Here is a 13,510-nt window from a genome sequence, read left to right as displayed (position 1 = left end):
AGGCAGGGAAAAACAGGCCCGGCCAAATCCTCTTATCAGATTTGGAGCCATTAATCATATCTGCCTTGTGATGTAATTTGGGGAAACATGTCATTTCGTAGTAGCAGGTAGATCAGAATTCCGGCTGAACGTGCGCGTGTTGTTCCTGCAGCGTGCAGTTAATGGCGTTACTGGGCGGCTGAAAAGCCGCCATGGTGCCGTGTCCACAACCCAACGTACGCTGAAGACACATTAGTGGTGTTAAGTTGGTCTTCTCGGTGCCGCCGCAGATGTAGAAACGACCACAGGCTCATTAAAAATGAAGGTGCCCCTTCACTTTTTTAAGATAAATCTAACCGATAGCAAGGAATCCAGTAAATGTGCGCAAATTGCTTGGTAAAAGTGCCTTAAAGTGCCACAATTAACAGTTTGGTAAAATTGACAAATAGAAAAAAAGAAAGCGAGATGATTTAAAGGTTTTCACGTTACTTCAAGGCCTTTGTCGCCCGTTTGAGTGTTGTACTGGGAGGGGAAGTCTAAATAAACTGGTTCCAGAGGCGTAGATGGGATGAATGCTGTGGTTGCACTGCCACAGAGAGGGGAAATGGACTGGTTAAACCGGTACAGGGACTGGTGAAATACCCTCATCTTCGAGATGTTTGAATAATCGCAGCCGAACACCTGTGACGCTGGAACAACAGCCATTCTCTTTCATGAAAGACGATCCTCTGCTTTAGCATGAAACCAGCAGGTGCATTACAAAGCCTCATTCATTAGTGATGACGTGCACGTCTTTCGGTTACACAGGCAAACAACTTCTCATATTTGGCGCAGGTCCGTCGCTCAGACGCACCAGCAGCGACGCGCAAACGCCCGTTTGACACAACAAAGTCAGACCGAAGCCAAAGTACACAAGTTAAACACGATGATTCAGCAAAAGCAGCCACTTAGATATTAAATGTACTTCTGGTTATATTAAATACATGAAAAATAGGAGCTAGGGTGCTAGCGATGGGAGTGATGTCACACAACACCGGGAGGGGACGACGATGAAGCCGGGCGAGGGAAATGAGCCCCGCCTCTGTCCAGCCACCGTCACCTTTGACCCCAGAAAGACTGGAGAACTATTTCATGAAAGTGTTCGGGGCCGGGCCTTATCTGATATGAGTCACTGTGTGGGGGTGTTACATATTCACCGAGCTGATAAGGAGGCAGGAAACACAATGGCGTTCTTTGACAATAGCGCTCTTTTAAACAAATATCACAACAACAACACAACACCATCACGAGATTGCTTGTAAAGTTTTACACTCACATTGAGGAGATTGGTTCCAGGTCTGTTTTTCTCCCTTAACTTGCAGACTAAGTTCACCTTTGACCTGGAGCGGCTCCTCGGGGACTCGTAGATTAAAGACAATCTAAACAGCTGATTCTGCAGATTGGATGAACTCTATAACTGAGGTGGGAGGACAGTCGAGGGACATTCGGAGGTATTTACGACCCAACAGGCACATTTTCTGTTCACAACCGATTCGTATAAAGGAAATTGCCGTAGTGTTTTGGAGTGGCTGACACGACACGACATTAACGCAGCAACATAACAGCATCTAATGCAATAGGTAGAGGGAAAAGACGAATTTAAATCCCCGCGCAGCTGTTTGCACATACTCCTGTTATCTAGTTCTTGTGACATACCTTTGGCATTGCGTAATGGCGACAAAGGCTGTGGAGCAGAAAAACAGATTTCAATGAAAAGAATCCAGTGTTCTCCAGATTAGGTTGTGGGGACTAGCTCAATTTAAAGCAGCTCAGTAAATCACATGACGCAGGAAACAGCATCACCAACAGCAGAAGGAACAACATTTCCTCACTCAAGTTTCTCAAAAGAGCTTAAATAGCACCCGCAAATGAGAAAGTGGCAAAATTTGCAGTGCTGTTCTCAGCCAGGATGGTGATTCTAGCACTTTCCTCTGTGCAGAGCCTCTCTTTGGTACATCCCTCACCACCCTCCTCCACTTCAGCATCTCCCGTGGTGCGTAGACCAGAGACAGGTGGTCACCGGGAGACGGCTGAGCCGTCAGGCACCAGCAACCAGATACTTGCATCCACACAATTAGACCTGAGAATCTTACAGCACTGCTGTAGCGCTCCTCACTCCTTCACAGTAACACAAGCAAGGAACTTCACTCAACAGCCAAATAGGTGTCAAAAACCATTTTAATGAGGCCTGTATCATCATGGGACCAAACACAAACTGGGTCAGCGGTGGCGCTTCTCATGGCTGAGCACCAACCAGACATATTGTCACAGGGAAGCCCTGAAGATGAATCCATACGTGCACGACGCCGTGCAACAAGCCTGTCTGCTACAGTTGGCCTGTGGCTCCGGCTGAGACGTCTCCGGACCGGGCGCAGCAGCAGCAGCGAACCCTGGGAGTGACGCATTGCGGGTACGAACGCACCAATCAGAAGCGGAGCTTTCTCTCCGCTACGTCGTCCCCCCCATCACACAGCAGCAGAACGTATCCATACGCCGCTACCTAGGTCGCCGCCGATCGGCAATATCGTTGGACGTAGATGAGACAGAACCGAGAAATCAGCGACACGCGCACATCCCGACACTTTGTTTTTTTCCCCGCAGGTTCCGAATCGATCGCACGATCGCTTTAGAGCTGATTGATCGCGTAAGGAAAAGGTGAGGTGGCGCATTGATATTTAAAAGAGGAGGAGTTTAGGGGAACCGTTAAAGGCTCCCGGTTGCATCGCCGCTCTCTACTGAGTCCGTTTGTCCGCGGAGGGAACCTTCGGTGACGGATTTGTTTCCCCTAAACTAGCCGCTACTCCTACATCCAAATGGTGAGTCGGTGTTTTTTTTGCTTTCCCCGCGGTCGTCGGTAGCGTCCGCATTTTTGTGGCTGCTTACTAATTTTTGATAACACTTCAACGGGACTCGCGGGCACAGAGATGGCGGGCAGCTGCGCGGATAGTCCCGGTAATGGCAGCTCGTCGGTGCGGTTCCGTCCGAACCGCCCGTCTGTGCTGCAGCAACCCGGACTTGTGCGTTATACATTTATTACATCGTCACTACATATTTATTACATATTTATTACATCGTCATATGCGCTGGTTTAAAATGTCCTGACGGCCGTGGCGTTGTTGCTGCGTCGGCGCCAAATTAAGGCGCCCGCAAACGACAAAGGCGTCATTTTTAACCAGTTTTTGCGGTTCTGATAAAACAGCAAGGCCGTTTTTATCTTTTAATTTGCACGATCAGTCCAAAAAAAAACGAGAACTTAAACCCGGACGATAACTTTAGCTGATACTTGCCGCCAAATTGCAACCTATTCATTGTCTATAGCAAAAATCCCCAAAGTCTTCCTAGTCGCGTTTATTTGCGTTATTCTCCATTAACCTGTTGATGACCGGACATAAAGGACTTATTTGACTGGTGATCCACAGGGTACTAAATATACTCACTAGCTGCACCATCTTAGCGGTGCAGTTTGCTCCACATTTGCGGCATCAGGCCACGTTTCTTGTTGCGCCTTCAAACTTTTCTGACATGTGTTTTAAATGCTTGTTTCACAGGCCGATCAGCTTACAGAAGAGCAGATTGCCGGTAAGACCTCGCCCCGGTGATCATTTCTTTATGAGTGACCTCTCCTGTGGAGGATGTACACTTTTTCCCTTTTAAGGCGTCCCTCAGGGCACCCTCCAGGTCGTAAAACGGGAATGAATGGAAGGGCTGTGTGGTGCCGTGTGGAAGGACTCCCTCATGGAAAACTTTGTTTTCCACCGTTGCCATGTCATAAATGATGTAATGTGGAGCAGCTGTATGTTCCGTTGGAGGTGTTGGCACCTTTTACTTGACTTGTCCTTTGCCCTGGGTGTGTTCCTGTTAAACGGGCTCCTCACAAATGATTGCATTAACAACCAGGTCTGGGAGGCTGCTCGGAGACCTCTCGCCTCGCTCGGGCCGTCTTTAACGACGACGCCGTGACATGCCGCTTGTAAATGCTGGCGGTTTCTGCTTGGGTTGGAGTTCTGCTTGGATTTACAACAGTGAACATGATGACGTTCAGCCCACTTGTTGGCAGGCCCCAAGTTTGACCTACACGATGGTTATTTACGCAAAGCTTGTGTCCAGTGTTAAATTCACATGCATAACTTTGTTAATCTACAGATTTATGTAATTACGTGCACATAACGTGACTGTTTTCTGACCTGCAGGAAGTTGCTGCTTTTTATTGAATAAACGTGTGCGTTTGGTGGGGAAATGAATGTTACAAATGCGTCTTAAAGGCGTTTGTAATGGCTCTGTAGTTGCCATCTGTGGGCCTGATCTGTAGGCTGTTGACCTGTGTGTAACCCTCCAAACTGGGAGGGGGGGGGGGATGCTGCCATGAAGGTGCCCCCAAATATCCTCCATCACCATTAGCAAGGTTGTCGTTCGCTGGCGAGGTGTTGGGACCGTCCTCGGGAATAGGCGCTGTCATTGTTTAGCCCAAACCAGCTGCAGCTGCAACCCCAAACAGACCCGTTCATCAGATATGAATACATATGAATATTGTTGCAGAACTTCAACCTTTGCCTCTTTTTTTTTTGTCATCTGCAGAATTCAAGGAGGCATTTTCACTCTTTGACAAAGATGGGGACGGTACCATCACCACCAAAGAGCTGGGCACAGTCATGCGCTCTCTGGGTCAGAACCCCACAGAGGCCGAGCTGCAAGACATGATCAACGAGGTGGATGCTGACGGTAAGCGCCTGCCTCCCCTCTGACCCGCCTCAACGGTCCTGTCGGCGGCCTGTTTTCATTCGTTCCGTTGCTGTTTGTGTGTCGTCAAGGAAACGGCACGATAGATTTCCCAGAGTTCCTGACAATGATGGCAAGGAAAATGAAGGACACAGACAGCGAGGAGGAGATCAGAGAAGCATTCCGTGTCTTTGACAAGGTAGGCTTTGGGCACGTTTCCCCGCGCGCACGTGGCAGAGCGCCGGCCTAACGTGTGCATGTGGACCCCAGGACGGCAACGGCTACATCAGCGCTGCCGAGCTCCGCCACGTGATGACAAACCTCGGGGAGAAGCTCACCGACGAGGAGGTGGACGAGATGATTAGAGAAGCAGACATCGACGGAGACGGACAGGTCAACTATGAAGGTGGGCGCGCTCTCTCCAGCCTCGGCCGACCCGTCCTCGTCTCGTGATTAACCACGTCTCTTTCTCCCCCCCGCAGAGTTTGTACAAATGATGACGGCGAAGTGAAGGCCTTGTACAGATTTGGTATATAAATAATTTGCCTTTTTTTCTTTGTGTAATTTATCTGTAAAATCTTAATAAGCCCTTCGTCCCCGCCCCTACTGCTGTCCAGAGGAACTGCATGTACACTGCATAGGCTCTTGTCCCATCTTTTGCTGTCATGGTGTTTGAGTGACAAAACGGTCATACAACCAGATGCCTGTGGAGGCCCCTGGGAGCCGGAGAACCTGGGTTCTTCCTGTCTCGTGTGCTCGGGGCCCCTCCAAACACGGAGACGTCGGAAACCCTTCAGCTGGTTGTCACCTGGCAACACTGTTGGCATGGAAACGATGTAGAGGTGTTAAAACTCTGCATGGACTAAGGACAAAAGTATATATGGAAATCTCAGCGTTGCACTACTGCAAGACACGGGTGAATCTCTTAGGTACTCGTACAAACTCTTTTTGTATCTGCTGTTCTATATACCAGAAATGACTAATCTTACCATGCTTTTTAATGTTTTACTCACTACTTTACTGTCTTTTTTTTATGACCTCTGGTCATGCCTCAAACAATCCATTCCAAGTTGTATATTTTTTTTTTTTGTTTTCAAATAAAATTTTCAGCCTACCCCAATTTTGGAAATGGTCTTGTTTTTCTCCGTTCTGGACCCCCGGCTTTGTGAAGCCCCCCGTTCCCATTTTTGTGTGCGAGGACGGGAGGCGCCGTCTCTGACCGACTGTTCTGTTTAGAGGCTATAAAAGAAATGTCCTAGTCCTGGTTTCAGCTGAGCTCACCTGAATCCGAGTGGGCTCAAACTCCTCTGTTGAAAGCGAGCCTGGAGCAGCGGCGCCTCGCTGGAACCGCACCATCTTCTTGAGGCGGTTCAGACGGCGTGTTTGTCCGAAAACCTGAGTTTGTTACCGTAGCTTGAAATGATACAAGGTTTGTTATTTTGAATGATCAAATAAACCTCTACTGTGGACGTTAACGCCGACTCGTCAGATCTTTCTTTAAACCCACGAGGACGCTCGTGCGCGCCTTGTCTCGCGCACGTCGGTTACGCAATAGAACCTGAGTTGGTGGGATCTGGTGTGCAGCCTGCAGCGCACCGAGCTGTGAATCGATGACACCGGTGGTTCTCATCCTGTCGCGGCCAATTATCGCCAAGCGTCCTTGCGGTCTCGGTGTCGTCGCGGTTTTCTTCTTGGCTGCGAAACGAGCGTTCCGTGGACGCTCTGTAGTCATGGCTGAGGGGGAAATAGAAGTAACAAATGACAGGTGCTCTGCGGCTCACGTGAGACTTCCCCGGCGGCGGCGTACACATGCATCCGCTGCTCCTGATCCCGTTCTACACGTAGCTTAGCAACACGACAGAGGGTTGCCTTCAGCTCCGAGAACACTGAGATCAGACAGGCTTGTTTTGGCGTCCTCTGGAAGTCTTTGTGATCACCAAGTGGTCTTATTCCAGTTCCTGTGGCCTGAGGAGCTCCATGTCCTCCACTCTCACCTGATGCTGAGGGAAGCGCGCTGGAGTTGCGACGCCTGGACGTTGAGCTTGCTACCCCTGCACCAGCCCTGGAGGAGTTTCTTCTCTGTACGCAACTCACCATTGGCGCTAATGAACCCCACCACCGAGGCTCCTCACGCCTGAGCTGTGTGTTAGCATTGGACACAAGCTGTGCTCTCTGAGCCAGAAGGTCCAGGATATAGAGACATGTGGACGTTCCCCATCAGTCTCTGGGGCATGATTGTGTCTCTCTCTTCTTCTTTACCTAGCCTGTAGCACAGAGGTTCCCTCCTGGTCCTAATCAAGGTTTCTTTCTGTTAAAAATGGGATGTCATTGCCATTGTTTTAGGGGGGTGAACTCTGGGAGTCATACTTGGAACTCAAGTTGAATTGATCTGCAGATCCAGGACCAGAATGGGTCCAGTTAATCCATGACACCTCAAGGTTTTTATCGCCATTGTGTCTTCCTGTCGTCCAAAATGCTCAGTCAGTCTAAATTTAGCCCTCGTCCAGGCTGGCTTGTTAAAAAATTGATCAACAGTGGAGTGGCTGCTATAGTAACGGTTCTAATGGTGGTCAGGTGTCGCCGCGTCTCCAGTCGAGCAGACACTGAAGGACGAGTGAAGTGCAGTACCCATGTAAAGCCCGTGACATGTCCCGAGGTGGTAAGAGAACAGATAAGGTAAGGCCAAATAACTGGGTAATGAGGACATGTGACACTGCTGAAGCAGAGGGCCCTACACGAGGACATGCTGGCACACGGCCGCTCTAACGAGCTCCTGCCTGGGCTCCTGTCTTTGTCTTTATCTTCAGGGTGGTGACAAGGTGGACCTGTCTGGCCGAGGGAGATGGTGGCTGGAAGCGCTGAAAGTAAGTGGCAAAATGTGGTCAGCCGGTCCACGCGCGCTGGGACCTTGGTTATGAATTAAAACCGATTTAGATTGAGGACATTTTAATGTAATGGCTTTTATTGCACAGCGCCGTCGCACTGTCCAGAGTCTCCGGCTGCCATAAATAAGTTCCTATACTTGCTCCCTAAGAGCCCTGATCCACAGAACTAATGGGTTATCAGTTTATCTTCTGTGCCCCCAGCTTTCATGCTCAATTAACCTCCTTCTGTCTACAAATGTGTCCCATTGTGTAGAAACTAGGAGGCCCCCTCTCACCGTACCTAACTAGCAAAGATGGCTTTAATCGTAGGAACCAAACACACGGCTGTGGAGCTCCTGCTGTATCAGGAGTGACTTTGGTGGTGTTGGAGCTGCCATCCTGCGCTGCAGAGTCAGAGTCTGCAATGCAGCATTCTGGCAGCCAACCTGTGAGAAGCCGCCTGCACAAGCGTGTGTAGAGCTCAGCTGTCCGTCACCGAACGCCCCTTCAATTAGCAAAGAAGGGGGAGGCTGCAGCCCACCGCAGGAGGAGAGCCAACGACTGATGCTAAGATATTATGCTATAAATTTAGCTTGATTCATCAAGCATTTTCTTCTGTGAATTCATCCTTCTCGGCAGGACACACCCGACCCCGGTGTCTATCACATCCGGGACTTCATCGAGGAGGCCGACCTGAACCCAGTGAAGAAAACCTATGGGTTCAAGCGTGTGGGCAGAAAAGCAGCCACTCTTGGCACGCAGAGCGGACACATGCTCCTGCCAGGAGCGTACAATTTCCCTGAGTCAGATGTCCCGAAGCCGTCCTTCTTTTTTAAAGCCTGTCCACGGCGTGAGGTCACCCTGGGCGTCAGAGACAAGGTGGGCTTCAGAACCAAACCTCGCCGATCCGGTGCGATTGGAGCTGCTTCAAGAGCGTTCCCTGTTCGAACACATTTGAAGACGCGAAGAAGTGTTCACCAAACTAAAGGCAAAAGTGTTTTTGGGTCGTGCGCCTGTAGAAACTATATCATAATACTGTCTCGCATCCATATGCCTTATTTCCCCTCTAGAATATAAACACGTCGCCGTGTGACTACGGTGGGATTAAACCAGTGGAGAAGGTTCCCTGCAAGTATGTTCCCACTTCAACCCATGCCTTCATCCCCGAAACGCCTCTCTTCTCCCTCCCCTCCACCTCCTCCTTCCTCCCTTGTCATTTTCGTCAAACGCTCCTCCACCTTCCCTCCTCCGCTTGCAGGCACGCGGCGTTTCGCTCGACCGTCCGGAGGATCGCGTTTCCTCCTGTAAGTATCCAGTCACCGAGCCCAGTCACTGGGACCGTTCAGTCTTTCCACTGCCCAACACCAGGGCTTCATTACAGCGCGCCTTCAATGGGTTTTGATTACAAGCTGTGACCTAATGTTCAGTTGGTATGCGCTGCACAGGATCAATTATGACAACTTGATCCTGGAGGGTGTCTGATTATTGGACTGATTTGAGGAGCTGTCATGGCGCTGAAGCTCCTTTAATATTGCAGTGGGCTGCGGCCATAGCCGCACGTCCTCTCTGCTAGCTGTTGGACATTTGAGCTGCGCTGGCAGCTGCCAAGTGTTGACAGAGAAGGAAAGGCGCTAATAGATCCCACGAGTGTTATTACTGTGGAGCCTGGTGCGGTTTTCTGATGGCGGCGTTGTCGCGCCGCGTCTTGGACATGTTTATTGTCAGAGGTTAAGCCGCCACAAAAGCCCACCAGTGGAGTCGGGAGACAGAGGAGATCGCTCATAGCCGGACCGTCCCTGTGAAAGATCGTCCTCCACCTTGTTTTCAGGCCCTGCTTCTACGTGTAAACATTAATGTACGCCGTAGCTGGATTTACACGTGTGCTGAAATTGCGAAATCTGCTTCTTTAATGAAAATAGTGAGACATCAGCCCTGTGAAATATGATGTAGCCTGTTAACAATCCAGCAATCTAATCGTCTAACTCGGCTGGTTTGATACCAGACGTCAGACCAATAGTGAAAGTGGAACGTAGCCAGTACGGGAGGGTCCGGATTCAACCTGTCGCCATTTATCGTCTACTCCATCTTAATTCATCAAACGACTGCGACAAAAGCTGCACTTTGTGCAATAGGGCCACTAAAGATGAGCTGATATTACCAGTTTATGCCAGTTTCCAACACCAGTGAGAAAGTAGGACGCGGGCTGTGAGTCAAACACACACACACACACACACACACACACACACAGGTGGAAGCATTTTACTGCTGCCCACCAGCTCGGCTGAAATTCACCTTCACCATCGATACCCCGTGGAGCTCACAGGACCAGTTGCTGAGGATCAGCCACGGGACGTGGAGAGACGCTCATATGGTCTGAGGACCAAGAAAGAGAAGAAGCAATGCTCAAATTAGTGATAGTGAAGTTGACCTCTGTACCTAACCTATGCAAACACGGAGCGAGGAGGCGAAAGGGAAGTGTTTTAGCTGGTCTCGTTTCTCTACCTTGTTCCAACTATGAGCGTTAGCTTAGCTGGGACACGGCCTGAGGGAATCTCGCACAGCACTATGAAGCTTGAGGCTTTCTGCATCGTCAGTATTACTCAAGTTGGCGTGACCCCATCGTGAGAATAGAGTTCGTTGTTCTGACCAGCAGAACCTCTGTTCCCTCCCACTGACTGAAGATTTCTGACAGTGGGAGGCAACTGTGTATTGATGATGCCTGAGACAATAGCGTTACGTCCTACAGGAAGAGCCTCTTGCTTCTTTGTGACTGTGTCCCTTGTTTCTCTTGGGGGCTTCCAGGGGGCACTGGTGCTGTGGTTAGAACCATGGTTAGAAAGGTCTGGTCTTGATTCATGCTCAGACTTTTAGGTTCTCTCTAGGTCCTTCAGCTTCCTCCCACAGTTCACAAACTTGAATTGTGTGTGTGGGTGTGTGTGTGTGTGGCTGGTGACCAGTCCAAGGAACATTCCTGCCTCTCACCAGAGACTCCAGAACCCTCCTGTGTTTTGTTTTCTCTGTGGCGGCTGCAGAAGGAGGGCCCTGCCCCGTGCCTCTATAATCCAGGGCCCAGCCCGGCCAAAGGCGTCACTTCCTGCTTCAGGTCTACATTGCCACGACTCGGCGTCGTGCACTCGGTGAGTCGCTGTAGCAGAGCACATGAATGTCAACCCTTTGGTGCAAAGTCTTCAAAGTTCAGAGTTCAGATCAGACTATCAGATGCAAATGTCATGTTTTACAATGCTAGTGAGGACAGTTAATTAAACCTGTTAGTTATTACACAGTAGTAACATATGGCTTTGGATGTTATTTTAGCTTGTTACCCACTGGGCTTGTAAAGGGGCTGTAAGCTAACCGTTTGGCTGTGATAAGGGGGTGTTTTGCGTATTCCGGCAGGATGATTGCACCGACACGAGGTCGGGTGTGTTGGCCACTCCCACAGCTTCACCCATCTGCCTGTTACCAACCGTATGAACAAAACTCTCCCACCCTTCAGTGAACTTTGGGTGCTATTTTAGCTACATTACTACGAAGACGCAGACGGACGCTCAACATTTGACTTCGAGAGCTCCGGTTTATTTGCCGCAGTTGATAAGTGGTGTTGGATACATCCCAAACCGGAGACATTTGAAAGCAAACACACATTTTCACTTAAACAGAGGTTAAGTCTTTTTTTTTTTTTTTTACCTAATTGTGTCTCTACACATTCCGCAGTCATCTCCAGGACCAGGAACTTATGAGCCTTACGGACCGTGTCGGAGGCTGGGGGACCGTCTCCACACGGAGATCCCTGACCAGTCGTTTAGCCTCCTTTTCCGCAACTCTTCCTAGCTTGGACTTATTCCCATGGCGCTCTAATCTCACAGCGCCTGCAGCTCCCGTACAGCCGCACATTATGTATGAAAATAACAAAAGGACCAACTGTAATACAATAAAACCGCCTATGAGGAGTTCCAGGCTCGTGTTGCTCGGACCAATGTTTATCAGCGTGACACTGACGTGGTTTATATCCCGCCAACAACATAATAGGCTGCATTTGTTGTGCTCAAATGAGTTTAGCGATGGCAGCCATGGAAGCAGAATGATCTTATCTGCAACAATGGGTACTTCATTCCACTCAGCCACGTACGTGTTCTGGTATTGCGCTCGCTGCTCTCACTCCTCTTCCCCTCGCTGCTGGTCGTCAGGATGCTCTGCCTTCCTACAATCTCTGCCCCGTGTTGCACTCAGGAGGAGGAATGCTGCTCAGCCATGCGTCACATGCACATAGCTCTGTGTGGCCTGCTGCACTCCCAGATAACACATTTAGTATTAGGGGCTGAGACATCGACACACACAATAAAGCAGCTATTCTTATCGCTTCCCACTCTCTGCACTCTTTTCTTTTCACCAACCCCAGTAAAGTGGCCGTGAGGAGCGCATTTGCATGGGAAATAAGAGTGGAAACGGGCACTTTTTGACCGGGAGAAAGCTGTTTTTAAACAGAGTTGAGCTGTGCACGAAGGTTGAATCTCACAGTTCACTACAGCTGGTTTTGCTGTGGAATTCTATAAAAAATGACCAAAGTTCTGGAGCCACTGTGTCTCTTACAGTCCCCCTTTCTCTGGTGACTGAATCTAACCGAATGATTTTTAAGTTCGGACTTAGACTTGGCTACCGTGTCGCTCCCGCTCGGGACATTTGCTCTCGGTCCGTGAGTGAATAATGATTCCGAGAAGTTTCAAAGGCTCATTCTTGGCAAATGACCATATTTTCACAACCGCGCTGCTGATAAAAACTCTTCCATTTCAATCCGGAATCTGTGTTTTCTCCTGTGTCTGACCGAACGATTCCAGTGATACGACCGAACTGGACCGTGGATTAGAAGGGACTAATGACTAAAGCCAAGCCATAATGATAGTGCCTTCCCAACTAATTGGTTTATTGATTACGACATTAGGATGGGCCCTGTTTAGGGCCTAAATAATTGGTTTTTGTGTGTCAAACGTCACCATATATGAATAATCCTACAATCCGGACGTGACGTGATGGTATTTTCTGGTAAAAAAGTGAATATTCAGACCTCCGTGAGCGTGTGTGCACAGTATTCCCCGGGAGGCTGAACCACATTATGTGGAGAATTGCTTCCTCATTGTTCCGCTGGTCCAACATTTCTGCACCGGCAGCACCCAAACGTGTCTTTTCATGACACCTTTGATAGAATTACCCATAAATTCACATGTCACCATAAAGTGCCGCAAAGGTTTGGTCAAATGTGGCAATTTATTACTGTCAGAGACGCCCATTACCGGTCGTGATGGTCAACGGGTTGTTTTCCTTCACCTGGAGAGGCGTCAGGATTTTGAGGAGGGAGGGTTTAATTCCCTCTGTGAGGAGACGACACTGAAAACACCATGACGGCGAGGAACATGCGGACGTGGGCAATGAACAGCGGGCGCGCCCGTGATCGGAGCACGAGCTCCCCGGTAATCTCCTCCCCCCCCCCCGCTGCGCCAGCCACTGCCCCTCCACACCTCCCAGTTCAGTGGTTTCTGCAGTCCGGCGCTGATCTCTGACATACTGACGACTTAACACCCTGGATGTCCCACAGCCCGCCCCGACCACAGGCACGGCGTGGCGCGGCGCCCTCATACGTGACCATCCGCGACGCGACTCAGTGAATGGAGCAAAGCCCGAGGCACAAACAAGTTATTTATAGACCTAAATATCTCACAAATAACACAGGATATGGGTCTGGCTCTGAAACATTATCATAAAGCAACCTATAGAACGTGCCTATATGTACCGTACTGGGGGGGTAATGTGGGGAAACGAGCTGCTTGGTGGAGGTCTTTTGTCCTCCTTCACGTCAGATGCAGCTAATGCGGGATTACATCATTAAGGGTTCATCATATCGTCGGGGGAGCAGCACA

The 13,510-nt window shown here is 49.7% G+C and overlaps 2 protein-coding genes across 5 annotated transcripts; both read left to right on the top strand.

Moving 5' to 3' along the window:
- The first annotated feature begins 2,566 nt into the window (after window positions 1–2,566).
- Window positions 2,567–5,854, top strand: calm2a (calmodulin 2a (phosphorylase kinase, delta)). The gene is made up of 6 exons (XM_003963617.3): window positions 2,567–2,834; window positions 3,567–3,597; window positions 4,594–4,737; window positions 4,827–4,933; window positions 5,005–5,140; window positions 5,217–5,854. Exons 1-6 carry the CDS (start codon window positions 2,832–2,834, stop codon window positions 5,243–5,245), a joined length of 450 nt encoding a protein of 149 aa, XP_003963666.1. The 5' UTR covers window positions 2,567–2,831; the 3' UTR covers window positions 5,246–5,854.
- A 660-nt stretch (window positions 5,855–6,514) lies between these two features.
- Window positions 6,515–11,946, top strand: stpg4 (sperm-tail PG-rich repeat containing 4). Of its 4 annotated transcripts, none has more exons than XM_029835219.1 (7): window positions 6,515–7,410; window positions 7,542–7,598; window positions 8,238–8,477; window positions 8,669–8,730; window positions 8,857–8,902; window positions 10,556–10,735; window positions 11,313–11,946. In XM_029835219.1, the coding sequence occupies exons 1-7, from the start codon at window positions 7,381–7,383 to the stop codon at window positions 11,427–11,429; spliced, it is 732 nt and encodes a 243-aa protein (XP_029691079.1). In that variant the 5' UTR covers window positions 6,515–7,380; the 3' UTR covers window positions 11,430–11,946. The 4 variants fall into 4 exon arrangements, with proteins under 4 accessions (XP_029691079.1, XP_029691077.1, XP_029691080.1 ...); XM_029835220.1 differs by having other exon boundaries at window positions 6,518–7,410; window positions 10,631–10,735; XM_029835217.1 differs by having other exon boundaries at window positions 6,517–7,410; window positions 8,669–8,902.
- The last annotated feature ends 1,564 nt before the right edge of the window (window positions 11,947–13,510 follow it).

Source organism: Takifugu rubripes, chromosome 4 (assembly GCF_901000725.2).
Source record: "Takifugu rubripes chromosome 4, fTakRub1.2, whole genome shotgun sequence".
NCBI classification, from domain to species: domain Eukaryota; kingdom Metazoa; phylum Chordata; class Actinopteri; order Tetraodontiformes; family Tetraodontidae; genus Takifugu; species Takifugu rubripes.
This window is presented reverse-complemented; position numbering and strand designations above follow the sequence as displayed.